Raw genomic sequence first — 26,636 nt, forward strand, 5'->3', positions numbered from 1 at the left:
AGAGAAAGAGAAGACCTGATGATGATAGCGTTGTACAGGAATACAAGTGGAATGGACGTGTTCAATGGAAAAATAATTGAAATGATTTAATCGAGACTACTGAACATTTAAAAATGTCGCCACCACAAACAGCTGCGCACAACCTGCACCAGGGAGGTCCACCAAAGAAGCACGGCCTTCGGTGAGCCACCGGGACATGTATGCCCTTTGGTGCGGCATCTGGTGTAACCAGATATTTATGTACTTGGTTCCTTTTCCAGGCACATTTTTTTTTATGTATACAATGTGATGTCAAAAATTGTCCCTGGGGGAAGACTGCTCACTGGCTGTTGTTGTTTACCCGCGGCCAGCGTGACGGGTGACAGGTGGCTAGCGTGACGGGTGACAGGTGGCCAGCGTGACGGGTGACAGGAAACAACGACAGCCACAAGCAACCTGTACAGCTGGGGCTATAGAGGCAGTAGTTCCATGGCCTAACCAGCCCCTGAAACACTGAAGAAGGAGAAGGAGGCGTGACTGTAAGTACATGATGTTGTTAGGTGATCTAAGGCTGTATTCACACCAAAAGAGTTAAGATTGTCGTCTAAGGACATTTTTGACAAGCTGAGTGACGTAGAAGGGGAGCATGGGCGTGTTGGAGATGATAGACTTGACTAACTACTGACGTTCAGATGGAGTAAAAAAAAAAAAAAAAAAAAATATATATATATATATATATATATATATATATATATATATATATATATATATATATATATATATATATATATATATATATATATATATATATATATATATATATATATATATATATATATATATATATATATATATATATATTATTGCAAACATACCAATAATCATTGTACACATGAGTAGGGGGATAGTAAACATACTGAATACCGTATTTCCTGCTGTATAAAACACTTTTTTTTTCAAAAAAGAAGATTCGATAAATCACCATGCGTCTTATACGCCGATGGTTAGGTTTTGATAGGCCTAGGGGTTATTGTTACTGGTACGAAACCAACACCCAAAACACCTCTGTTTGACACTCGTTCCCTGATGTCCCCAGAATGAAATATACCGTATTTTTCAGCGTGTAACACGCACTTTTTTTCACTCAGAAAATGCCAAAAAGTTACCCCTGCATGGTATATGCCGAAGGTTCAAATTTTGATTGATTTGAACAATGAATAGTGTGATGCAATAGAAAAGGAAAGTGTGAATAAGCAGAAGAGAGGAGGAGGACATGTGAAGTGATAAAACCTTACAGGTCACAAGAAGAAGAAGACGTGCCACATGTGAGAGCTGAGGCGCGGCGTGAACACGAAATACAACACACAACACCGCTGTGGTGCGCCAGTTACCAGTATGCTGGGTACCTTGGCGGTAATGGATAAAGCAGCAATTACACGGGAACAGTATTGGTGGAGCAGGGTGCTGCGTTACAGGAATCTGCTCGGTGATCGTGGGGCGGACTTGGGCGGATTAGTCTGGAGCTACTTCTGCTGTGCAGTGGCCTGGTCAGCTGACATTTTCTGTGATACACGTTAAAAAAAAAAGAAAAAAAGGATATCCATGGATGACTAAAGTGTTTATTGTAAATGCATTTTTCCTTCTCTTTGTAAAAATAACTATTAAAACATAATATGATTGAAAGAAATTAATCAACATCAATTTCTACTTGAAAGTAGGTATACAGTCCCTTAAAGTCAAGATCAAGACCAAGATTGCCCATCGAATGTGGCATCCCTGTGTGATTAGTTCCCTCAGCAGTTCAGCGAAAATTACTGCTTGCACACTGCACAGTGAGTGAATCTACCAACCAACCCTTTTGTTTACCATTTCAGTCACAACTGCTCGGGGTAAAAGCACTGTAATTGTTCAACCAACACACTTGGAACACAGAGAAGGGCACAAAGCAACATATGTTATCATAGTCATAATTGTAAGTAAGGTTATCATAGTCATAGTTTAGGGAATATGTGGAGTTTTTTATATTTTTTTTATAAATATATCTTGCCAAATCATGGGTGCGTCTTATACTCCGGTGTGTCTCATACAGCGGGAAATATGATATATAGCAGGACGTTCTTTAGTTAAATTTATCATGAGGTCCACTTGTATGATGAAGGAAATAGGCCCGGTGCATCTGTGACTTGACATAATGCAATTTGAATTGGCCTGACTCGTCTAGTGGGAAGAGGTACTGAGAAAATACATCAGAGTAAATGTACTTTAGAGAGGCAATCCAAGATGAGCCATGACACTTCTTGACTGGACTTTACTTGACTCATTTGGTGAAAATGGTGCCTAAATTTAATTACTCTCCAAGTCTGCTTAGTATTTATCTATTTTAGCATCCATTGCACTCTTGAGTTTGACATCTTTTTAACTGATAAATCTTATTGCATATGCTCCTCATCTGGTTTATTACCATTTCTTGCAAAAAGACCCCCTTAATCCACCCTTGGGTGGTGATGTTAACTCTGATTAGATTTGTTGAGGTAAGGTGCATTTTTTTATTTAATTAATACCTACTTGTGACACCCTTCACAATGCACTGTTTCTTATATGGTAGTTGAGGCAGTGGGTCACTTTGGCAGTGGCAGAGTCTACCCTCCTTGTGGTCTTGCAAAGGCTTAAATTCTCATTTTACCTTACATCTACATATTGTGAGGATGAGACTTACTTCTGGTGAGCTTTGATGTGTTTGTTTTTAATTTGCACTGTTTTTTCATGAGAATAACTCATTTTTTGTGAAGGGGTGAGAGAAATTTGGAACACTAATGATTTCCACAGGAAACATTCAGCGGATTAATTAAAAACACTTCAAAACTTACCAGAAATAAAGGGCTTCATCTGCCATCATGAGATGGGTGAGCTTTTAGATAGTTACCAACTTTTTCTGTAGTTATTATTTCATTATTACACCCAAATCACTCAGATGGTTAACACTTTCTGATATGTTATAGTGTTCTATTCATCACTTTAAGGTAAAATCTATAACTTCACCAGTCACATAATGGCATACAAAGAAACTGTTCATGTTGGGTAAGTTTTTATGTTTTTATAATTAAGTTGCTAACTAATCCTTGCAGAAGTCACTAGTTTCCCAAATTTCCCTTCCCCATCCAAAAAACTAGTGATTTATGCATATACTGTATGTACAGGCAAAAATACCACAAGCCCTCACAAGATCATGAGGAGGAGGAATTCTCCTGCCATTGAAGTGACCCACTACCTTGACAGATTCAACTATTTTAATGACAATAGGTTACTATTTTAGCAGTGATTGGCTACTATTTTAAGTCATTAGCTAGTGTTTAAGCAGTATATAATGGGCCACTTTATGAGTAGCAATGGTTCGCTGTTTTAATGGCAATAATTTGCTGTATAAGCTACTATTTTAGCAGCAATAGGTTGCTATTTCAGGATTGATAGGTTACTATTTTAGGCTTGTCTGTAGTGTTGTCCATGACAGCCTTCCAGTCTTACCAGGAACTGCACACAGAAAACCTTGTCCGTGTTGCCTTCCAATTGATCATCGGTGGCACCATGTAATAGGACCAAGTTGGACTTGTATTTATTTTTAGTTGCCCTGCAGTTTCAGCACAGTGGTCTGTCAAAGATAAGGGGTCTTTTGGTCTACCTTGTAATCAAGGAGGAGGACCTGTATTCCTGATAAGGACCAATGTTTATAGTCATATTGGATTTTTTTCTGGTCTTTGTAATTTGTTTTCATGCCTTCAAGACAAAATTTTCCTTTCAAAGGATATATAGTTTGAAGATGGATGGTGGGCCACTGCCAGAGACACGTCAAGTGTTATGCCAACACCTGCGTGCCAAAGTTCATTATCTCCATCCGGCTCTTGTTGATCAGGTAAGTACAGTATTTGGCTTAATTTGATTGCAACCCCAACTAAAAAATTATTTCCTGATTACATTTTTAAGCACTAATCCATGTAGGGGTGCATTTACCTTGCTGGTAGTTAAATAGTAAGCAAGGATGATTATGGAACAGTGGAAAGCTATGATGCATTGGATGGTCAGTGATAAGAGGCCTTGATGGTCGTTTTGTTGGCTGATCAAATTAAGGATTATGAAAATTAAATTTTGTAAAATTCTTGCACTAGTTATCAGTTTACCCTGTACAGAAATAGACAAGTTTTGGGATGAGGTTATATGGATGGTATGGTATATATACTCGCATGTGTGGTGGATAAGGGAAGGGTTGGTAATGGGACAGGTGGATAGGGGAAGGATTGGTAATGGGACTGGTGGATAGGGGAAGGGTTGGTAATGGGACTGGTGGATAGGGGAAGGATTGGTAATGGGACTGGTGGATAGGGGAAGGATTGGTAATGGGACTGGTGGATAGGGGAAGGGTTTGTAATGGGACTGGTGGATAGGGGAAGGATTGGTAATGGGACTGGTGGATAGGGGAAGGGTTGGTAATGGGACAGGTGGATAGGGGAAGGATTGGTAATGGGACTGGTGGATAGGTGAAGGGTTGGTAATGGGACAGGGGGATATGGGAAGCATTGGTAATGGGCCGGGTGGATAGGGAAGGATTGGTAATGGGACTGGTGGATAGGGTAAGGGTTGGTAATGGGACGGGTGGATAGTGGAAGGGTTGGTAATGGGACTGGTGGATTGGGGAAGGATTGGTAATGGGACTGGTGGATATGGGAAGGATTGGTAATGGGACTGGTGGATAGGGGAAGGATTGGTAATGGGACAGGTGGATAGGGGATGGATTGGTAATGGGACTGGTGGATAAGGGAAGGGTTGGTAATGGGACAGGTGGATAGGTGAAGGATTGGTAATGGGACTGGTGGATAGGGGAAGGGTTGGTAATGGGACTGGTGGATAGGAGAAGGATTGGTAATGGGACTGGTGGATAGGGGAAGGATTGGTAATGGGACTGGTGGATAGGAGAAGGATTGGTAATGGGACTGGTGGATAGGGGAAGGATTGGTAATGGGACTGGTGGATAGATAAGGATTGGTAATGGGACTGGTGGATAGGGGAAGGATTGGTAATGGGACTGGTGGATAGGGGAAGGGTTGGTAATGGGACTGGTGGATAGGTGAAGGATTGGTAATGGGACAGGTGGATAGGGGAAGGATTGGTAATGGGACTGGTGGATAGGGGAAGGGTTGGTAATGGGACTGGTGGATAGGGGAAGGGTTGGTAATGGGACTGGTGGATAAGGGAAGGATTGGTAATGGGACTGGTGGATAGGGGAAGGGTTGGTAATGGGACTGGTGGATAGGGAATGGATTGGTAATGTGACTGGTGGATAGGGTAAGGATTGGTAATGGGACTGGTGGATAGGGGAAGGGTTGGTAATGGGACTGGTGGATAGGGGAAGGTTTGGTAATGGGACTGGTGGATATGTGAAGGATTGGTAATGGGACTGGTGGATAGCGGAAGGGTTGGTAATGGTACTGGTGGATAGGGGAAGGGTTGGTAATGGCACTGGTGGATAGGGAAGGACTGGTAATGGGCCTGCTGGATAGGCGAAGGATTGGTAATGGGACTGGTGGATAAGGGAAGGGTTGGTAATGGGACTGGTGGATAGGGGAAGGGTTGGTAATGGGACTGGTGGATAGGGGAAGGATTGGTAATGGGACTGGTGGATAGGGGAAGGATTGGTAATGGGACTGGTGGATAGGGGAAGTATTGGTAATGGGACTGGTGGATAGGGTAAGGGTTGGTAATGGGACTGGTGGATAGGGGAAGGGTTGTTTTTGGGTGTGGTGGCTAGGGGATGGTTTGGTTATGGGACTGGTGGAGAGGGGAAGGATTGGTAATGGGACTGGTGGATAGGGGAAAGATTGGTAATGGGACTGGTGGATAGGGGAAGGGTTGGTAATGGGACTGGTGGATAGGGGAAGGATTGGTAATGGGACTGGTGGATAGGTGAAGGATTGTTAATGGGAGTGGTTGATAAGGAAAGGGTTGGTAATGGGACTGGTGGATAGGGAAGGATTGGTAATGGGACTGGTGGATAGGGAAGGATTGGTAATGGACTGGTGGATAGGGAAGGGTTGGTAATGGGACTGGTGGATAGGGAAGGATTGGTAATGGGACTGGTGGATAGGGAAGGGTTGGTAATGGGACTGGTGGATAGGGAAGGATTGGTAATGGGACTGGTGGATAGGGAAGGGTTGGTAATGGGACTGGTGGATAGGGAAGGGTTGGTAATGGGACTGGTGGATAGGGGAAGGTTGGTAATGGGACTGGTGGATAGGGAAGGATTGGTAATGGGACTGGTGGATAGGGAAGGGTTGGTAATGGGACTGGTGGATAGGGAAGGATTGGTAATGGGACTGGTGGATAGGGAAGGATTGGTAATGGGACTGGTGTATAGGGAAAGGATTGGTAATGGGACTGGTGGATAGGGGAAGGGTTGGTAATGGGACTGGTGGATAGGGGAAGGATTGGTAATGGGACTGGTGGATAGGGTAAGGATTGGTAATGGGACTGGTGGATAGGGGAAGGATTGGTAATGGGACTGGTGGATAGGGACAGGTGTGGTAATGGGACTGGTGGATAGGGGAAGGATTGGTAATGGGGCTGGTGGATAGGGGAAGGATTGGTAATGGGACTGGTGGATAGAAGGATTGGTAATGGGACTGGTGGATAGGAGAAGGATTGGTAATGGGACTGGTGGATAGGGGAAGGATTGGTAATGGGACTGGTGGATAGGGGAAGGATTGGTAATGGGACTGGTGGATAGGGGAAGGGTTGGTAATGGGACTGGTGGATAGGAGAACGATTGGTAATGGGACTGGTGGATAGGGGAAGGGTTGGTAATGGGACTGGTTGATGGGGAAGGATTGGTAATGGGACTGGTGGATAGGGGAAGGATTGGTAATGGGACTGGTGGATAGGGGAAGGGTTGGTAATGGGACTGGTGGATAGGGGAAGTATTGGTAATGGGACTGGTGGATAGGGGAAGGATTGGTAATGGGACTGGTGGATAGGGGAAGGATTGGTAATGGGACTGGTGGATAGGGGAAGGATTGGTAATGGGACAGGTGGATAGGGGAAGGATTGGTAATGGGACTGGTGGATAGGGGAAGGATTGGTAATGCGACAGGTGGATACGGGAAGGATTGGTAATGGGACTGGTGGATAGGGGAAGGGTTGGTAATGGGACAGGTGGATAGGGAAGGATTGGTAATGGGACTGGTGGATAGGGAAGGGTTGGTAATGGACTGGTGGATAGGGAAGGTTGGTAATGGGACTGGTGGATAGGGAAGGATTGGTAATGGGACTGGTGGATAGGGAAGGGTTGGTAATGGGACTGGTGGATAGGGAAGGATTGGTAATGGGACTGGTGGATAGGGAAGGTTGGTAATGGGACTGGTGGATAGGGGAAGGTTAGGTAATGGGACTGGTGGATAGGGGAAGGATTGGTAATGGGACTGGTGGATAGGGAAGGATTGGTAATGGGACTGGTGGATAGGGAAGGGTTGGTAATGGGACTGGTGGATAGGGAAGGATTGGTAATGGGACTGGTGGATAATGGGACTGGTGGATAGGGAATGGGACTGGTGGAACTGGTGGATAGGGAAGGTTGGTAATGGGACTGGTGGATACTGGTGGATAGGGAAGGGTTGGTAATGGGACTGGTGGATAGGGGAAGGATTGGTAATGGGACTGGTGGATAGGGGAAGGATTGGTAATGGGACTGGTGGATAGGGGAAGGATTGGTAATGGTACTGGTGGATAGGGGAAGGATTGGTAATGGGACTGGTGGATAGGGCAAGGGTTGGTAATGGGACTGGTGGATAGGGGAAGGATTGGTAATGGGACTGGTGGATAGGGAAGGATTGGTAATGGGACTGGTGGATAGGGGAAGGTTTGGTAATGGGACTGGTGGATAGTGGAAGGGTTGGTAATGGGACTGGTGGATAGGGGAAGGATTGGTAATGGGACTGGTGGATAGGGGAAGGATTGGTAATGGGACTGGTGGATAGGGGATTGTTTTGTAATGGGTCTGGTGGATAGGGGAAGGGTTGGTAATGGGACTGGTGGATAGGGGAAGGATTGGTAATGGGACTGGTGGATAGGGAAAGGATTGGTAATGGGACTGGTGGATAGAGGAAGGATTGGTAATGGTACTGGTGGATAGGGAAAGGATTGGTAATGGGACCGGTGGATAGGTGAAGGATTGGTAATGGGACTGGTGGATAGGTGAAGGATTGGTAATGGGACTGGTGGATAAGGGAAGGATTGGTAATGGGAATGGTGGATAAGGGAAGGATTGGTAATGGGACTGGTGGATAGGGGAAGGATTGGTAATGGGACTGGTGGATAGGTGAAGGTTTGGTAATGGGACTGGTGGATATGGGAAGGATTGGTAATGGGACTGGTGGATAGGGGAAGGGTTGGTAATGGGACAGGTGGATAGGGAAAGGATTGGTAATGGGACTGGTGGATATGGGACGGATTTGTAATGGGACTGGTGGATATGGGAAGGATTGGTAATGGGGCTGGTGGATAGGGGAAGGATTGGTAATGGGACTGGTGGATAGGGAAGGATTGGTAATGGGACTGGTGGATAGGGAAAGGGTTGGTAATGGGACTGGTGGATAGGGGAAGGATTGGTAATGGGACAGGTGGATAGGGGAAGGATTGGTAATGGGACTGTAGGATAGGGGAATGGTAGGTAATGGGACTGGTGGATAATGGAAGGATTGGTAATGGGACTGGTGGATAGGTGAAGGGTTGGTAATGGGACTGGTGGATAGGGGAAGGATTGGTAATGGGACTGGTGGATAGGGGAAGGATTGGTAATGGGACTGGTGGATAGGGTAAGGTTTGGTAATGGGACTGGTGGATAGGGGAAGGATTGGTAATGGGACTGGTGGATAGGGAAGGGTTGGTAATGGGACTGGTGGATAGGGAAGGATTGGTAATGGGACTGGTGGATAGGGAAGGATTGGTAATGGGACTGGTGGATAGGTGAAGGGTTGGTAATGGGACTGGTGGATAGGGAGAGGATTGGTAATGGGACTGGTGGATAGGGGAAGGGTTGGTAATGGGACTGGTCGATAGAGGAAGGATTGGTAATGGGACTGGTGGATAGGGAAGGATTGGTAATGGGACTGGTGGATAGGGAAGGATTGGTAATGGGACTGGTGGATAGGGGAAGGATTGGTAATGGGACTGGTGGATAGGGAAGGGTTGGTAATGGGACTGGTGGATAGGGAAGATTGGTAATGGGACAGGTGGATAGGGGAAGGATTGGTAATGGGACTGGTGAAGAGCGGAAGGATTGGTAATGGGACTGGTGGATAGGGGAAGGGTTGGTAATGGGACTGGTGGATAGGGCATGGTTTGTAAAGGGAATTGTGGATAGGGGAAGGAATGGTAATGGGACTGGTGGATAGGTGAAGGGTTGGTAATGGGACTGGTGGATAGGGTTAGGATTGGTAATGGGACTGGTGGATAGGGGAAGGGTTGGTAATGGGACTGGTGGATAGGGGAAGGGTTGGTAATGGGACTGGTGGATAGGGGAAGGAGTGGAAATGGGACTGGTGGATAGGGGAATGGGACTGGTGGATAGGGAAGGATTGGTAATGGGACTGGTGGCTAGGGGAAGGATTGGTAATGGGACTGGTGGATAGGGGAAGGGTTGGTAATGGGACTGGTGGATAAGGGAAGGATTGGTAATGGGACTGGTGGATAGGGGAAGGATTGGTAATGGGACTGGTGGATAGTGGAAGGATTGGTAATGGGACTGGTGGTTATGGGAAGGGTTGGTAATGGGACTGGTGGATAGGGGAAGGATTGGTAATGGGACTGGTGGAATGGGGAAGGATTGGTAATGGGACTGTTGGATAGGGGAAGGATTGGTAATGGGACTGGTGGATAGGGGAAGGATTGGTAATGGGACTGGTGGATATGGGAAGGGTTGGTAATGGGACAGGTGGATAGGGGAAGGATTGGTAATGGGACTGGTGGATATGGGAAGGATTGGATATTGGACTGGTGGATATGTGAAGTATTGGTAATGGGACTGGTGGATATGGGAAGGTTTGGTAATGGGACTGGTGGATAGGGGAAGGATTGGTAATGGGACTGGTGGATATGGGAAGGGTTGGTAATGGGACTGGTGGATAGGGGAAGGGTTGGTAATGGGACTGGAGGATAGGCGAAGGATTGGTAATGGGACTGGTGGATAGGGAAGGATTGGTAATGGGACTGGTGGATAGAGGAAGGGTTGGTAATGGGACTGGTGGATAGGGGAAGGATTGGTAATGGGACTGGTGGATAGGGGAAGGATTGGTAATGGGACTGGTGGATAGAGGAAGGATTGGTAAACGGACTGGTTGATAGGGAAGGGTTGGTAATGGGACAGGTGGATAGGGTATGGATTGGTAATGGGACTGGTGGATAGGGTAAGGATTGGTAATGGGACTGGTGGATAGAGGAAGGTTTGGTAATGGGACTGGTGGATAGGGGAAGGATTGGTAATGGGACTGGTGGATAGGGGAAGGATTGGTAATGGGACTGGTGGATAGGGTAAGGGTTGGTAATGGGACAGGTGGATAAGGGAAGGTTTGGTAATGGGACTGGTGGATAGGGGAAGGGTTGGTAATGGGACTGGTGGATAGGGGAAGGATTGGTAATGGGACTGGTGGATAGAGGAAGGGTTGGTAATGGTACTGGTGGATAGGGAAGGGTTGATAATGGGACTCGTGGACAGGGGAAGGATTGGTAATGGGACTGGTGGATAGGGGAAGGGTTGGTAATGGGACTGGTGGATAGTGGAAGGGTTGGTAATGGGACTGGTGGATAGATAAGAGTTGGTAATGGGACTGGTGGATAGGGGAAGGATTGGTAATGGGACTGGTGGATAGGGTAAGGGTTGGTAATGGGACTGGTGGATAGGGAAGGATTGGTAATGGGACTGGTGGATAGGGAAGGTGTGTGTGTGTGTATATATATATATATATATATATATATATATATATATATATATATATATATATATATATATATATATATATATATATATATATATATATATATATATACACACACACACACACACACACACACAGTACCCTCCCGAGTTTCGCGCTATCCGAGTTTCACAATCCTCGAGTTTCGCACTCAATCCTAAATTCTTACCATCCCGACTTTCGCGCATTATCACCCCGAGTTTCGTGTTGCTTTGACATGTATGGGTCATGTCCACCTACCGTCAGCGTCACGTGATTCTTTAAGGCGTTATCACACTGGCCATTTTCCCCCAACCGTTGGTGCCACTGGCAACCGTGGTTGCCCGTGCGCCCAACCAGGAGCGAATTGTTGGTTGTCCGTAAGGATGAAAAACGGTTGGGGGTACGAGCAACCGCGCGGCTGTATGTAAACAAACAGACGACGGCAGTGACCGAAGAGTGAGGAGCTGTGGAAAGTGGCCAACCAAGAAAATATGTAAACTGGCAGAGCTGCTTTGTTTACTATTTAATCGATACAGGGCGACTGCTTTGTTTACGTTGTGAATACGGACAACCGACCTTGGCCATGTGTGACGCACACCCGGAAAAGTTGGAGTTGCCGGTCGCCCCTATCACTAACGCGGTTGGAGGAAAAAGGCCCAGTGTGACACCAGCAGCTTAAAGGCGCGGTCACACAAACTAGTTTCTCGGGAATTTCCCACAGAAATTATATCCCGACAACTTTCTGCCTTGAATTTATCCTCAAGTTTGGTCACACAGAGGACTGTTGCATTCTTGGATATATCAGCTGAAAAGCAAAACAAACAATGGATTCAGACGTTGCAGAATTTACTTTGCGGTGTTTGCTGAAGAAAAAAAAAATTAAAAGAAAGCATTTGTTGGTTCGTGAGTGATTAGCTCGGAGACGAAGGGAGAGTGTGTTACAGCTTGCTACCGTTAAATGCTACGAGAACTAGCAGTGGGGACCCAGACATAATAATGCAGTGGCTACGCTTGGACAAGACTCAAATCCAGGACCTGCTCAACCTGGTTACTCCAAGCTCATCTAGCTTCGTGGAACTCATTGTGGTTCTGAAAAAAAACACAGATAGCTACTAAACTGATCAGCTGATACGCTCTTCTTCTTCTTGTGACCACAACTTACCGACCTCACGAGAAATTAACCGACATGCTGGTGACTGAGTTTCTGACCAGAATTTCAATGAGTTTCAAGTAAAATGCAGCCGACTTTGAATCTCTGTACAATATTCTCGAGAAACTAGCGGTTGGGTGACCGTGTTCACAATTGCTGGAGCGAGATTCACAGAGATGTGCGCTAGTGGTCTGCGATAAAAGCTACAAACTAATAATTTAACTTTCAACGTTGACTTCAGATTCACAAAGCTTTCGTTTTGTCATAGTTAGAGGTCACTGATTGGATGAGCGCTGTCAGTGACGTCATCGGACTCAGCCAATCACAAGTGTGTATTCAGAACTGTCAGCCAGTCGTAAGGCAGCCAACCGCCTTCAGCTTTCTCTTCATATTTTCTTCCTTTTTACACAGTACGTATTTTGAGATAACAAGGGAGTAAAGTGGGAAAAAAGAGTCAGCTTCTCCACAGGCCAGAACAAATAAGCGCTTTTTCAGTGTTTTCAATACCCCGAGTTTCGCGATCCGCGAGTTTAGCGTTATAGCTGTGGAACGAAGCAAGCGAGAAACTCAGGAGGGTACTGTATATATGGTGGTAGCTGGTGTACACAAATTAAATTCCACGTAGACTTTATTTCTGTCTAATATATGAATTTGCAATAGCAACGCAGAAAGACAAAATCTGATATCTGATGACACACTACACAGGACTGTTCCCCCACACAGCTGGGAATAGTGGATCAATTTAGATACATAAATGTAAATGATACTAAGGAGTATATTAAGTGAATAAGTAAATAGCAGTGTTTATTTCTTGTCATGTAAAAAATATTGAATTCTTTTTATTAAATCCCGAGTTCAAAGAGTTGGAAATGGGAGATGCATTACCTTAAATTACCAAAAAGTTTCCCTAATAATTGTCCAACTACCCTACTTTAAGGCGTAATTTACCCCAAAGTGAAAGCCCTGGAATTATTGCGCCATGTGGCTCAACTGGTGCTGTGTCTGCCCACAACGGACAAGAACAAACCTGTATGAACTTTTAGTGGACTTAAAGCCTAGGAAGAACTACGTTTAGCGGAAGCTAAATGGTCCGCTAACTGTTTCCAAAGTTAGCGAAAACGCTAATCAGCTAACCAAAAAGTTAGCTTCGCTAATTAGTGGTTAGCAGATTAGCGGAACCGTGTCCACAACTGATCAATCATAGGACACAGACAAGCGATGCTTCATGGATACAAAAAAGTACAGTCTTCCACATTGATGCATTAATTAGTGAACTGTGGAACAACTTGGACAAAGAGATCACTCAGTCCAAACACTTCAATGAGTTAAAGCAAGTTTGATCAACTGAGACTCTAAAACAGGACTCCTTATGATCCTGTTTGTTGTAACTAGGTAGACACGCATGCACGAACGCATTCACACACACACACACACACACACACACACACACACACACACACTATTGCTTAGACTTGACAAGTATAGTTTTACATTCTTATAAAGGAAAGCAAGTATTAGGTGGGCCTGTGTGGCATGGAAGCTGTTTAATTACTCTCTTTTTGTCTGTTTTCTGAAGGGTTCAATATTGGTTACCCTTTTGACAGGTACTTATTTAGAAAGGAAATCAATAAGTCTTCAGTGGGTCTATATATGTGGCATGTAAACAGCTTAACTGCCCCTCCCTTCAGTTACCACCATTTGGCCCTTGGTCCTGCTCTTGCATATAAGAATGTGAGAATGGTTTACTTGCTTACCCTTTTGACAAGTCCAGTTTTAAATTCTTACAAGGAAAAGCAATAAGTGTACAGCATGTGAATAGTTTGTTTGCTCTCCCTTCTACTATCTGTTGTGCTCTAAGATTCCTCCTTAGTAGCACCATTTGGCCCTTGGTCCTGCTCCTGCATTTAAGACTATGAGAATTACAGAGAATTATAGTTTGAAACATTCTTATAGGGAAACGCAAGTATTCAGTGGGTATATATGACAGTTTAATTACTCTCCCCTCTGTCTGTTCTGCTAAGACACTCTTCCTCTGATGCACCAATTGGCTTCGATATTTTTACAAAAGAAACCAAGTACAGTATTTGGTGAGCCTATATCCCATGTAAACAGTTTAATCACTATCCTTTTTGTCTGTTTTGCTGACAGACTCCTCCTCAGTGTTACCACTTGGTCCAGATGTAGAAGCTGAGGGTGAGGTTGCTTTCCAAGTGGCCAAAAGATTGTTTTTGCTAGACTGGGTTGGGCTGGATGCTCTTGGACAGCAAGTGTTGGAGCTTTTCTTCAGTACTTCTTTGACCATGTCCCGTCTCTTCTTGCTGCTGATGAAGATGATGAAGATGACAAAGCCTTGGGAGGAGTTGATGAAGTCTGTGATGATCCTGTAAAAGTGGAAACACAAAAGGTTTTACAAACAATGGAACACCCTGGAAAAAGAGTACCATATTTTACGGCTTACAAGACGCTGCATCTTGGAAGACGCACCCTAATATTGGAGAGAAATTTTGAGAAAAAAAAAAATTAAGTCATTCTCACACAAGAACAGCTTCACCATATCCATGAATTTATGTAACCTTTTCTTAAAACTATCTATTTTCTCAGCACTCACCACAAGTTTGCTGGAGCACTCACCACAAATGTACAACTAGGCAATTTCAACTAGCGTTGGTAAATACACACACACTGAAACAGTGGGTCCCCGACATAAACATGGCGGCATGTAGGCTATTGGTTTGTTTACATTCATCACTCGTCCGATTTTGTCCATATGGCGATGACATACTAGTTGGTGGTTAGTAAATATACTATACATCTTTCATTGTCCAAGGATGGTTTTATTTCCATAAAAGTGCATAGGAGACAACACATCAACACAGCAGATCCAAACGCAGCCGATCCAAAGGCTTGCTGGTCTATGGAAATAAGCCACCTGTACCATCAAGATCAAGAGCGGAATGGCTCCCGCCGCTACCAGCCGCACAATAAACAACAGACGTTTGGGTCACGTTTGGGCTTGTGGCTTGGCTCCAGGAAGGTTTATGGTATTGGAAATACTTGTAACAAGTAAGTACTGAGGTTATATCATATAAAAGGCTGAATTAAATAGTTGCTTAAGTTAACCTCATAATGTAATGACAACATACAAATCCATATACAGTAAATCCTCGATATAACGGACCCGCTTATATTGGATTTCGGATATAACGGACAAGGTCAGAGGGCCAGAAATCCACGGGGACTGACCAAGAAAAGTTTTTGACCAAACCGCACCCGGTAACTACAACAGCGTCTGCTAGCCACCTCACCCTCCTCCTTTTATCTGCTGTCCCATCCTTCGGTTACTGTGGTGTTTTCAGCCCACCTGATGAAATATTTTCCTCCTTGTGGTTTCCATTCAAATAAAGAATATATTTACACCACAAGAAAGTCTTATGCATCAATCCAGGGGATGTAAATGTATTGGAAAATAGCCAAGTGTTAGTGAGTGTCAGTACGTAGCTTAAAGGGGTCGCCAGTTACATCGGTTAGGTTAGGTTTAAGTTGGGTTTCGTTAGTTTAAATTTATTCGGCACGTGGGGTGAGGCGGCGGAAATACGAAGCACAAGATGGGACAGGGTGGTGGCGAGGGTGGCTCATTATGCAGGCTGGTGTTGCGAGAAATATCTCCTTGCAGATTTAAGTCGATCTGTTGTCCACCATGCATGCGCACTGTGGAAATACACAGCAGGAAAAACATTAATTTGTCTGGTTTTGTTCTAGTTTGTCCACTTTTGATCTTTGTGAGTGGTGAGTGAGATATAGAAACAGTAAGCTGGTTGAACCTCTCTCTGCGAGCTATTTTGCAGGCGGTGGCGTGTGCACAACAGGCATTGAAAAGTCAGTCAGTGATTTAATGATTTGCGATAGAAACAGTCAGCAGATTATTTCATAACTCACCGAAAACTCCCAAAACAAAACAAAACAAAACAAAAAAACACCGTTCCGTCTCCCGGTGCAAGATAGGCAAACTTGTAAAATTATACCCATACCCGTAAAAATACGGCCCCCCCCGTAGAGCCCCATTACCAACTTGGCAGCCTCAGTGCATTGCCAGGTTTGCTGTGTGGCTATACAGACAATGTGCATACAACATACACAATAAAAAGAAATATATACCTACTTTTATTAGGTTTGTCGGTGTTATTATATGTGTTTTTAATTTTCCGCCGCTTATAACGGACTTTCGGCATTAACGGTCTAAGTTACCCCCCAATTAGTTCATTATATCAAGGGTTTATTGTATATATATACAGTCGTTAGGGACTCAGGACCCCCGCACTATTTGAAAATCCGTATAAAATTAGTGCTACCCCTAGAAACACCCCTGGGCTGTATTTGAGAGGGAATTGGGACTCGATATGTCCCGAGTGCTCTCAAACGCGTGACGCGGCAGCACGAGTTGCCAACTCGGCACGTTCGCTCCGCTAACGGCTTTGAGAGGTGAAACGCCTCTGTGGTGTGATGATGTCATCAGCAAATATGGCAGCCCAAACAAACACATAAGTGCTTCCATTGCATCAGGAAGATCAGCGTACCCCATTTTGCTGCGAGTGAGACGCCATTACCATAGCAACGATGAGGCTTAGTAAAAGGACGGCCTTTATCTTTACTCTTGCAGCACTTTTGGAGCATTGGCAGTTACTGCACCAAGAATTTCTTTTACACTATGATAGATACAGCGAACACTGCTTTCATTCACGTTGTATGCTCTCCCTCCCGCAACGTAACTCATCCCAAAACGTAACTTCTTCTAAATCTGAATTCTTCTGCAAGGTGAACACCTTTCTCGAACGCTTTGGGGTGCTTTCAGCAGGTGTTTTGGTAGAACATATATATATATATATATATATATATATATATATATATATATATATATATATATATATATATATATATATATATATATATATATATATATATATATATATATATATATATATATATATATATATATATATATATATATATATATATATATATATATATATATATATATATATATATATATATATATATATATATATATATATATATATATATATATAAATATCTCTATATATATATATATAATATATATATATATATATATATATATATATATATATATATATATATATATATATATATATATATACAACTTTCCTTACCAGATTTCTTGTGGGTGAATTTTCCACGAGAGAATTTCAGCCGTCCAGCAAGACACCATCAAGATAAAGACACCAAACCGCTGCCAGAACCTGAAAAATAATATGATAAAGAATTAATTTTAATTATTAGTCAATATGAGCCACTTGTCATAGCTTTACTATTTCATCCCTTACACTGTTAAACTCTGGAACTGCCTTCAATCTTTGGTCTGTATTTCCTCCTTCCTGTGACTTGAACTCTTTAAAGAGGGGAGGGAGTATCAAGACATCTCAGCCTCTAACCAAATTTAATAATTCTTTTGCCAGCCTCTGTGGTCTTCCTATTGGATTACAAGGTTTTACTCTTGACTTGTGGAAAATAACCAAAGAACAGCTTGAAAGACTTACGCTTCCAGGTGTTTTCTGTTGAATGCAGTCACAGTAACTTGCCTTGCAAAGCACATGAATGCATTGCCAGCTTGGTACAGCATGAACATGGTGTGCCCGATGAAGAGCAAGTCTAGAATGAAGAGTGCACCCACATAGGCATAGCAGTAGATCAAGTGCTCCAAATCACCTGAAAAAATATATATATATATATATATATATCTATATATAGATATATCTATATATATATATATATATATATATATATATATATATATATATATATATATATATATATATATATATGAACAAGTAAACAGAGAGAAAAGAGAAGATTTTAAGCATTGCCAGGCCAACTCCTTTTTTCAGTCATACAGACATTCATCTACAAATGGTAGCAAGAGTTAGGAAAGAGCAGATGTTTAAAGTTTAGCATTTTTTACATACCCTTGGAAATATTCCAAGGGGTCCATTGAGATTCTAATTATTTTTAAATTTATTACACTGATATTAGGAGACATGCTGCTCGGAATAAAATTTATACTACTGTACAGAACCCTTAAAACTGAATGCTTATATGCTAGAATTGCTCTACATTAGCTAACGGTACCAGAGGTGTCAAACTCATGGCCCATGTGACAAATATGACCCTTGGGATGGTCAAGAGTGGCCCGCTGAATCCTTTTCATTGTAGGGTTCCAAAGGTGGAAAAGTGACTGGAAAAGGGGGAACGGGACAAAAAGAAGGTTGGAACCACTGTAGTATAGGCTTTGACAGGCATAATACTACATACTTTTCTGAGGAGGTCAAATAAATTCCTCAGTCATAGCCATGAAGTACATTACTTGACATTTACAGAGGTATTTGCAGTAAACTTTAGAGCTACAAAATCCTCATCTTATCAAATTGGAAAATATGTTTAAAATGTAGATTTAAAATGTAGATTTCATTTCAAAGCTTTCAGTAATAGAAGGCTAACAAAAAGTAAATGTAAAGTTGGGAATACATGCAATAGTGCTCATCTCTGTCTCATTGACCCTTGAGCCTGTGGTGAGTAGACCCATTATCCTGCGACACAGGGCAGGTGTGACATCTGAGTTCCTACAATTTACCTTCCCTGGGTTTCCTCAGGTACACATTTATCGAGCAGTTTGAAAGGGAGGATGAACTGGTTGAAACGTAAAGTAACAACTACCTACTTTCACAGCTCTGGAACTTTAAAGACATATATCTTAGCAAACCTCTCACCTGGAAGCCAACACGTCAGTTTCCCAAACCCAGGCCGTGTGATATCCTTTGCGAGCTCATCCGGCAAGAAGTGCATGATGGCTGTGACAATGGTGATGACCAAGGGAGAGCCCCAACCATACAGGCAATACAGCTTGAACTTCTTGGCATCATTACTTAGAATGCCAATCAAAGGAATGCCCCTCGCTGTAGCCCTGAAAATGTCATGACAGAACTATATAGGCATAACAGCATATTAGGTATCTTAAATTAAGGTAGCAAAGGGGAAAAAAACAAATAATAAGGTAAATATGATAGAAAAAACAATTTTGACATCATAATAGTCACTCAATCAATCAGTCAATCTTTACTTCATGATATATAAGCCGTACATAACATATATATTCACCTAAAGCAAAACAAACAAGATAGAATTCTAAACACACCTAAATGACAAACATGCAAGCCTCTGATAGGTTCCCAGGTTCTGCACCCAATTGGATCTTACAAAAATTGTCACCATATTATCTATTAGTATAGTAGCAGTAGTAGTAGTAGTAGTAATAGTAAAACATGGAAACATGGAAACATGGACTAGCAGGCAGCAGAAAGCCTATTGGCTCATTATTAGGCTGCCTGCGTTCAGTGATTTAATCAATCCGTTTGCCATCGGAGTGGCTTGCAGGGAAGGATTAAAGCACTTGTGTATCTACTCTTGGGAACGTTCAGTTCACTCCCGATGCAGCAAAGTGGCGATCAATGCGTTTCTTGGAAGAGTTGATGCTCTCTGCGCTGACCACTTCTGCAGGAAGGCTGTTCCAGTGGCAAACAACTCTATTCGAGAAATAACTCCTGCCGATGTCGGTATTGCATCGCTTTGCTTGAATTGTTTTTCCGTTGTTTCTTGTTCTCAAGTTAGTTTGTAGCGTGAAGAGTTTGGAGTGATCAACGTTGCTGAGCTTGTTCACGTACTTAAAGACTTGTATTATGTCTCCCCGCAGTCGTCTCTTTTCCAACGTGAAGAGGTTGAGTCGCTCGAGTCGCTCTCCATAGGGCTTCATCCTCAGTGATGGTATCATCTTCGTGGCGCGGCGCTGTACTCTCTCAAGTAATTCAATGTCTTTCCTGTAATTTGGAGACCAGAATTGCATGGCGTATTCCTGGTGGGGCCTTACCAGTGAATTATACAAGATAACATAACTCTCGGCGTCTTGTATTCGAAGTTCCTCGCTATGAACCTGAGCATTGTATTGGCTTTCTTACAGGCGGACTTGCAGTGTTTTGTTTGTTTCAAGTCACTGCTGATGGTGACCCCGAGGTCTCTTTCTTCTTGCACTACATGTAGTGGTTTGCCACCCATGTGGTATGTGTGGTTGCTGTTTCTGGATTTGATATGCATTACTTTACATTTGGTAGTGTTGAAGGACATCTACCATTTTTCTGGCCACCGAGTGATCTGGTCCAGGTCTCTCTGGATAATTTTGCAGTCTGCCGTCGTGAGGGCCTTCCCACCCACCTTTGTGTCGTCGGCAAATTTTGAAAGATTGGATTTTAATCCTAGTTCTAGGTCATTGATATATATGAAAAGTATGGGTCCCAGCACTGACCCCTGTAGCACTCCACTTGTGACCGGGAGCCACTCAGAGGCCTGTCCGTTGAGTACAACTCGTTGTTTTCTTCCAGTGAGCCAGTCTTTGATCCACGCTGTCAGATTGTTGCCTAATCCCGCCGACTTAAGTTTCTTGAGGAGTCTTTCGTGTGGCACTTTGTCAAAGGCTTTCTGAAAGTCTAGATATATAACATCACTGGGGATATGATTATCCCAGTTTTCAAAGATACCTTGGAAGAAGTCCAATAAATTGGTTAAGCATGAGCGCTTGTTCCTGAAACCGTGCTGAGCATCGGAAATGATGTTGTTGTCTTCAAGGAACCTAACAAGTTTGTCTCTGATGATCTTCTCGAGGATTTTTCCCGACACTGAGGTCAAGCTGGTTGGTCTGTAGTTTAGGGCCACGCTTTTGTCTCCCTTTTTGTTGATCGGTGTTACATTCGCTTGTTTCCAGTCTTTTGGGACTTTGTTTTGTTGTAGTGACAGATTATAGATGGCGGTGAGTGGCTTGAGGATTTGCTGCTTGAGTTCCTTGAGCAGCTTGGGTGACAAGTCGTCGGGTCCGGTGGACTTGTTTGTCTCAAGTTTGTCTAGGTACTTTTTCACATCCCGTTCATCGATTGGGCCAATTTCTAGGGGAGTGATTCCCATCGGTGGGGTAGGGCTCTCGGGTACGAACTGGGTATTCTCGACCGTGAACACAGATGCGAAGTTTCTGTTTAGGATTTCGACCATTTGTCTACTGTCCTGTGTTAGTACGTCACTTTCATCTTAGGTGGTAGGTGAAGGATGAGGAGGATGAAGAGGAGGAGGAGTAATAGTAGTGGTGGTAATGCAAAAGTTGACAACCTTAACCTAGTTTCAATTAAAAAAATTGACTTTTCCATGTGTGTGCAGGCTGATGATAACACCATGAGTAGCAGGCTAATGCTCTCCATCATACACCCACCTGATGACTCTCCAGATGTCAAAGCACATTATATTCAGCCAGAAGAACATGGCCAGGAAAAAGTACTGGAACACAAAGCCTGAAAAGAGAGAAGGATCAAACACTTACACAATTCTAGCTGTAGTGCATGGCCCACATGATGGGAAAGCCTCCCATAACTCACTCTGCGAGGGGGGTACCTATTTGGTTGACTGATTGAGGAGTGGCTTTCCCATCTCGCTGGTCGCGGGTTCGATCCCCAGCTCCGGCAAAACCTTTCCTTGTCTGGACTAATTTCTCGTGTGTTTCGTTACACGCAGAGTTCATGTGGGAGTCTAGTGAAGTGAAATTTGGGCAATATAAAATACTATTACAGTTTTTTATTAAAGGGAAAGTATCATACATGGATATTTTGTATAATTCAGAACTTCAGTTACACTCTTATCCAATGGTTTATTTTTCCCTGAAATTTTGAGTGGTTTGAGAGCAAATAAAGTAAATAAAGTAAACATGGATTATAATATTTTGAGTAGTTTATATTGATCTGTAGATGGCCACTACAAGCAATAAATAAATGGAAGACATTAATGAAATTACTAAGCTATACAGAACTGCAGCTATTCTTATAATATTTTGAAAGTGTAGTGTATATATGCTGTGAAAAAAATGAAAAGAATGCAATTGTAGTTTTTAGAGTGGTAGTAGTAGTAGTAGTAGTAGTAGTAGTAGTAGTAGTAGTAGTAGCAGTAGTAATAATAGTATCCCTCTAGAAAAGTAACACCCATGTAAACATTAACCCATTAAACTTACTGGCTTGAAAAAGGCAAAATAAAGTAAAAAATAACTAAACTTCTGCACAAGTTTACAAACAACAAGTACCAACACACAACAAGAGCCACAACCTACCATTGAAGCTTTACTACAATAAACTTTTTATATACCGAAACACACATCATAACCTACCATTGAAGATACAGTAAGCTCTGGACATGCTCTGAGAAGAGATGGACAGCAAAAAGAGCACAGTCAGTGCGACCAGCATTGACACCATGTGGGAGAGGAGGATCAGTCCCTGGGTGTCCCGAAGGCTTGGAATGAGGAGGTGGAAGATTATAGTAATGATGAGGAACACATCCGAGATGATGTAGCCGGCCTTCATCATCTGCTGCTTGATGTATATAGCATGTGATTGTGATGCACTGCACACCACTGCTATCACACTCACATCTGGAGAAAAAATACTGTATAATGTCTATGAAGGGCTATATATAGTTCTATGTATTTGATAATTATGCTGTATAAAATCATATCAAAATTGCTATGTAGCAGTTGACCTGCCTACCCCTCAAATAAAAAAACAATGTCAAATAAGTTTTTAGAGGGCATGCTATTTTGTTTTTATAGTCTTCATGTATAATAGTCAACCCACTACTATAGGCCTTGGCTTTATAAAATGTGTTGCCCCCACAATCAAACTTTTAAATTAGTTAGTTATTACAACCATTAGTGAAAGCAATGAACGAATGAAACCTTTAAAAAAAATTGTCCCCTAAAATTAAACTTTCAAATTTGTTAGTTAACACAACATCTAGTGTAAACGATAAAGAATGCATACTTTAAGAAATTGCCCCAAGAATCAAACTTTCAAATTATGTGTAAGTTAAAATACAGCCATTAGTGTGTTTAAACATGAAAAAAATACAAGTTTTGACTTACTCCCTTCTGCATCATATGAGTTATCAATGCAATACTCATCAAAATCACGAAAAAAATGATCTTCACTCTCTAGCAGTTTGCCATTCACTAGTAGATGGAAATTTTCTTCCCTGTAGCTACTAAATTCCCCTTTAGCTTCACAGTCGGGAACGCTATCCCCCACCACCGCAATGTTGGTTGGTGACGGGATTGGTTCACCATAAATTGAGTAAAACTGGAGAGGGGGACTTTCGTTTCTTCTCATGCATATAAAATTTTCAATAACTTCCCCTTCACGACAACACTTGGGCATGCAAACTCCACCACCACAGATCTGTTGGGAAGGAAATTCTCATTAGAATCACTCATTGCATGCAAGGGAAAAGGCACTGTATGACAAGATTAAAGTAGGAAAGAAAATTGCTGAATAGGAAGTTCTCATTAAGATCACCTATAGCATACAAAGTGTTCAGCATTATCTATTTATCGATAATGGGAGGATATGGTATAACTGTAGGTTGAGAATCCTTTATCGGAAATTCCAATATACAAAAACTTCCAAAATCCGAAAAAAACGCTGAATACTGACATGACGCGTCACAAATGGAAAATTCCAGAAAGTGGTGGGAAGATTCCACCACATACAATGGACATGTTTCCGGTCAACATATTTATTTCAAATTCTGTCTGTATAGATAAAATAAGCCCTAAATTCAGCTATGGTACTATTTTTTCTTCATGTAAAATAGTAAATGGATTAAAGTTGAGGAAAAATCACGTGACCTGAAAACGGTGAAAAGGGACAAGATATTGACTTATATTGGCTTGCATAGAATAGGTAACAGATGGACTATCAAAGTATAAGAGTAGAAATTAACAAATGCAGGGATTGTAGAAGTCAAGCCAGAAAGAGAAAAATAAAGAATAGCGAAAATAGAGAAAAACAGGCAACAGACGAAATTAGAAAACTTGCAGAGATGGGGAAAACATTGCAATAAGACTTTTGTATTTGTATAATAATAGCAATGATTGATGATAATATATAAGAACATAAAAAAGCATATAAATGATAAAAACACATGCATATTGATTCACACACACACACACCCACACACACACACACACACACACATACTTATACACTTAAATCTTCAAATGACTTTATGACTCACGTTATCTGGGTCGGGTTTGCAGGCGGCTATCCTGTATCCTCCCTCACCGTCTCCCTCAAGGCAGTAATCTCGCGTTAATTTGTCAAATAATCCGAGGGGCGCGTAGCTTAACTCCAGCTCATCTTGATCCCGAAGAATAAAATGATTGGGTGTTGTTGCATTGTCATGGTACACGAGGGTAGATGAGGGTGGGCAGGTCACAGCTTGAGTCTTCCAGGTCACTTGTACCATCGTGTCATTATCCGTCGTGATGATATCGGGTTGGAAATGTCCTGTGGCAGCCCCGGCAGGACACCCCCCATGACTTCCATCCTTTCTCTCTGGGCAGCAAAAGGCTGTGGCATTGCGGGTCTCAGTTTTCACGAAAGACACGCACATTATCATCACTACTAAAAGCTTTATTACAACCATCATCATAATTTAATTTGTTCTTCTTGTGCCGATGTGAGCTAGTGTTGCTGCAATAAGTTTCCTCAATGTCACTTAGTTAATTAATTAGCTCGCATATTGTAATTATATCACGTGTTATTATCACATCATCTCTTTTTAATTTCCTCAGTTGCAGCTCACATACAGAGGTTTAATGAGACGTTTAATTAATTGTCTCATCTTCGATCATGTCTTCCTTTTTGTGTATGTGCTTGATATTGTTCTCCCTAGCTCTTCCTACACTTGCTCTTCTTCTTCTTCTTTTTAAACGATTAGTAAGTTGTTATACCCACGTACCATCATGCACCACCAGACACTTTTTTCCTTCTTTCACATCATAGGGTTAACAATCACCAAGTTATGACGTATTATGGTTAACTGGTTATTAGAGGGGCATTGGTACTGTCGTCATTGAATTAAAGTCCTATGGCACCTTTGAATGTTTGCGTGAGTGTTGAGGCAGAAAGGAGAGGCAACATGTAACCACCACTATCACCAACAATACACTGACAAATGTAAACTACAATGCCCTCCTTCCTCTCTCTCTCTCTCTCTCTCTCTCTCGTCAGAGGTTGCCTAATACTTCCGGAACTACGACATGGACAAGCCTTTTTATTAGTTTGTTTATGCTTATTACAAACAATTCGTGGAAACCTCCTTTGGGAATCCCGATGCAATGGATATGGGGAAGAGGGAGGAGGAGGAGGAGGAGGAGGCATAGTGTGGGGAGGGGCATGGAGGAAGGAGGAGAAGGAGGGTGGGGAGGGGCATGGAGGAAGGAGAGGGAGCAGGAGGAGGAGGAGGTATAATGTGAGAGGGAAGAATGGAGGGGGGTAGAGGATGGAGGAAGAGGAAAAGAGTAGAAGGGGGGGAGGCAGAGAGGAGGAGGAGGAGGAAGGGGCATAAACAGCGGGTGGAGGAGTAGGAGGTAGGGCCATGGAGGAGAGGAGGGTGGAGGAGGAGGAGGCATCGTGTGGAGGGAGGTGGGGGAGGCATGGAGGAAGGAAGGACAACATAGTGGATGGTGCAGAGGGGATGATGAGGAGGAGGAGGAGGAGAGGAGGGGAGGGAGCAAAAATCCACATGCATGGCGTCTCAATTATATATTGTGGTCACTATGGCTTGATGAGCATTACTATAACAAGTTTTTTTAGTAGGTAATGCACTCACACCCAAGACTTGCATGGATCTCGGACTAAATATAAGGCAGCAGAGGTTTTTGATATTCTCTAGATGTAAAACGATACTGTACGTGAGATTCCCAGAAGCATGTAGTTCACACACACACACACACACACACACTCCCACCCACCCACACACACACACACACACACACTCCCACCCACCCACACACACACACACACACACACACACACACGTGCACTTAATATATATATATATATATATATATATATATATATATATATATATATATATATATATATATATATATATATACACCGTACTTTCGGATTTATCGGATTGATTTTTGGGGAAATGATTTGAGGTCAATCGTACCAGATTGTCAAAATATGTATAAACAAAGATGTTGAAGTCGGCGCGTGGCTGTTGCCAACCGCTAACTTAAAATCCCGCGACATTAAATGATGCTGCTTAGATGGCGCCGATGGTTGCTCACCACCCCCGCATCTCATGACTCTGATCCAGTGTTGCCAAACTAGTGTAAAATGGACTAGATCTAGCGCATTTATATCAGAAACTGCATGCAAATTTCTTATATAGCGCATGGAGCATTTCTCAGTACATAATTGTTCAGCTTGGTGCATTTTCTAGCGCATTACTGGAGACTAAGTCGAGAATATTTAAAATTAGATGAACTGTAACAGTATAGTAACTGCAAATCAATTATTTCGTATTGTAGGTGAACAGCAGTACCTGTC

General features: G+C 42.7%; 2 protein-coding genes across 7 annotated transcripts in view; one reads left to right on the plus strand and one right to left on the minus strand.

The window, feature by feature from the left end:
* Window positions 1–306: 306 nt before the first annotated feature.
* The window catches only part of LOC127009566 (uncharacterized), a 37,214-nt gene continuing 10,884 nt past the window's right edge, over window positions 307–26,636 (plus strand). Inside the window, exons 1-2 of one of the 2 annotated variants that reach the window (XM_050882770.1) lie at window positions 307–518; window positions 3,778–3,886. In XM_050882770.1, the coding sequence (XP_050738727.1) occupies window positions 3,794–3,886 (93 nt within the window). In that variant the 5' untranslated portion in view covers window positions 307–518; window positions 3,778–3,793. The remainder of the gene's footprint in view (window positions 519–3,777; window positions 3,887–26,636) is intronic. The other variant, XM_050882771.1, reaches the window with a different exon arrangement.
* LOC127009565 (probable G-protein coupled receptor Mth-like 1) lies at window positions 12,915–25,320 on the minus strand. Of its 5 annotated transcripts, XM_050882766.1 has the most exons (9): window positions 25,169–25,267; window positions 24,307–24,626; window positions 23,156–23,468; window positions 22,403–22,666; window positions 21,461–21,539; window positions 18,924–19,117; window positions 17,697–17,865; window positions 17,310–17,399; window positions 12,915–14,504 (listed from the first exon to the last, which is right to left on the minus strand). In XM_050882766.1, the coding sequence occupies exons 1-9, from the start codon at window positions 25,212–25,214 to the stop codon at window positions 14,237–14,239; spliced, it is 1,743 nt and encodes a 580-aa protein (XP_050738723.1). In that variant the 5' UTR covers window positions 25,215–25,267; the 3' UTR covers window positions 12,915–14,236. The 5 variants fall into 5 exon arrangements, with proteins under 5 accessions (XP_050738723.1, XP_050738722.1, XP_050738721.1 ...); XM_050882765.1 differs by having other exon boundaries at window positions 17,739–17,865; window positions 24,307–25,311; XM_050882764.1 differs by having other exon boundaries at window positions 24,307–25,305.

This window comes from Eriocheir sinensis, chromosome 41, assembly GCF_024679095.1.
Source record: "Eriocheir sinensis breed Jianghai 21 chromosome 41, ASM2467909v1, whole genome shotgun sequence".
Lineage (NCBI taxonomy): Eukaryota > Metazoa > Arthropoda > Malacostraca > Decapoda > Varunidae > Eriocheir > Eriocheir sinensis.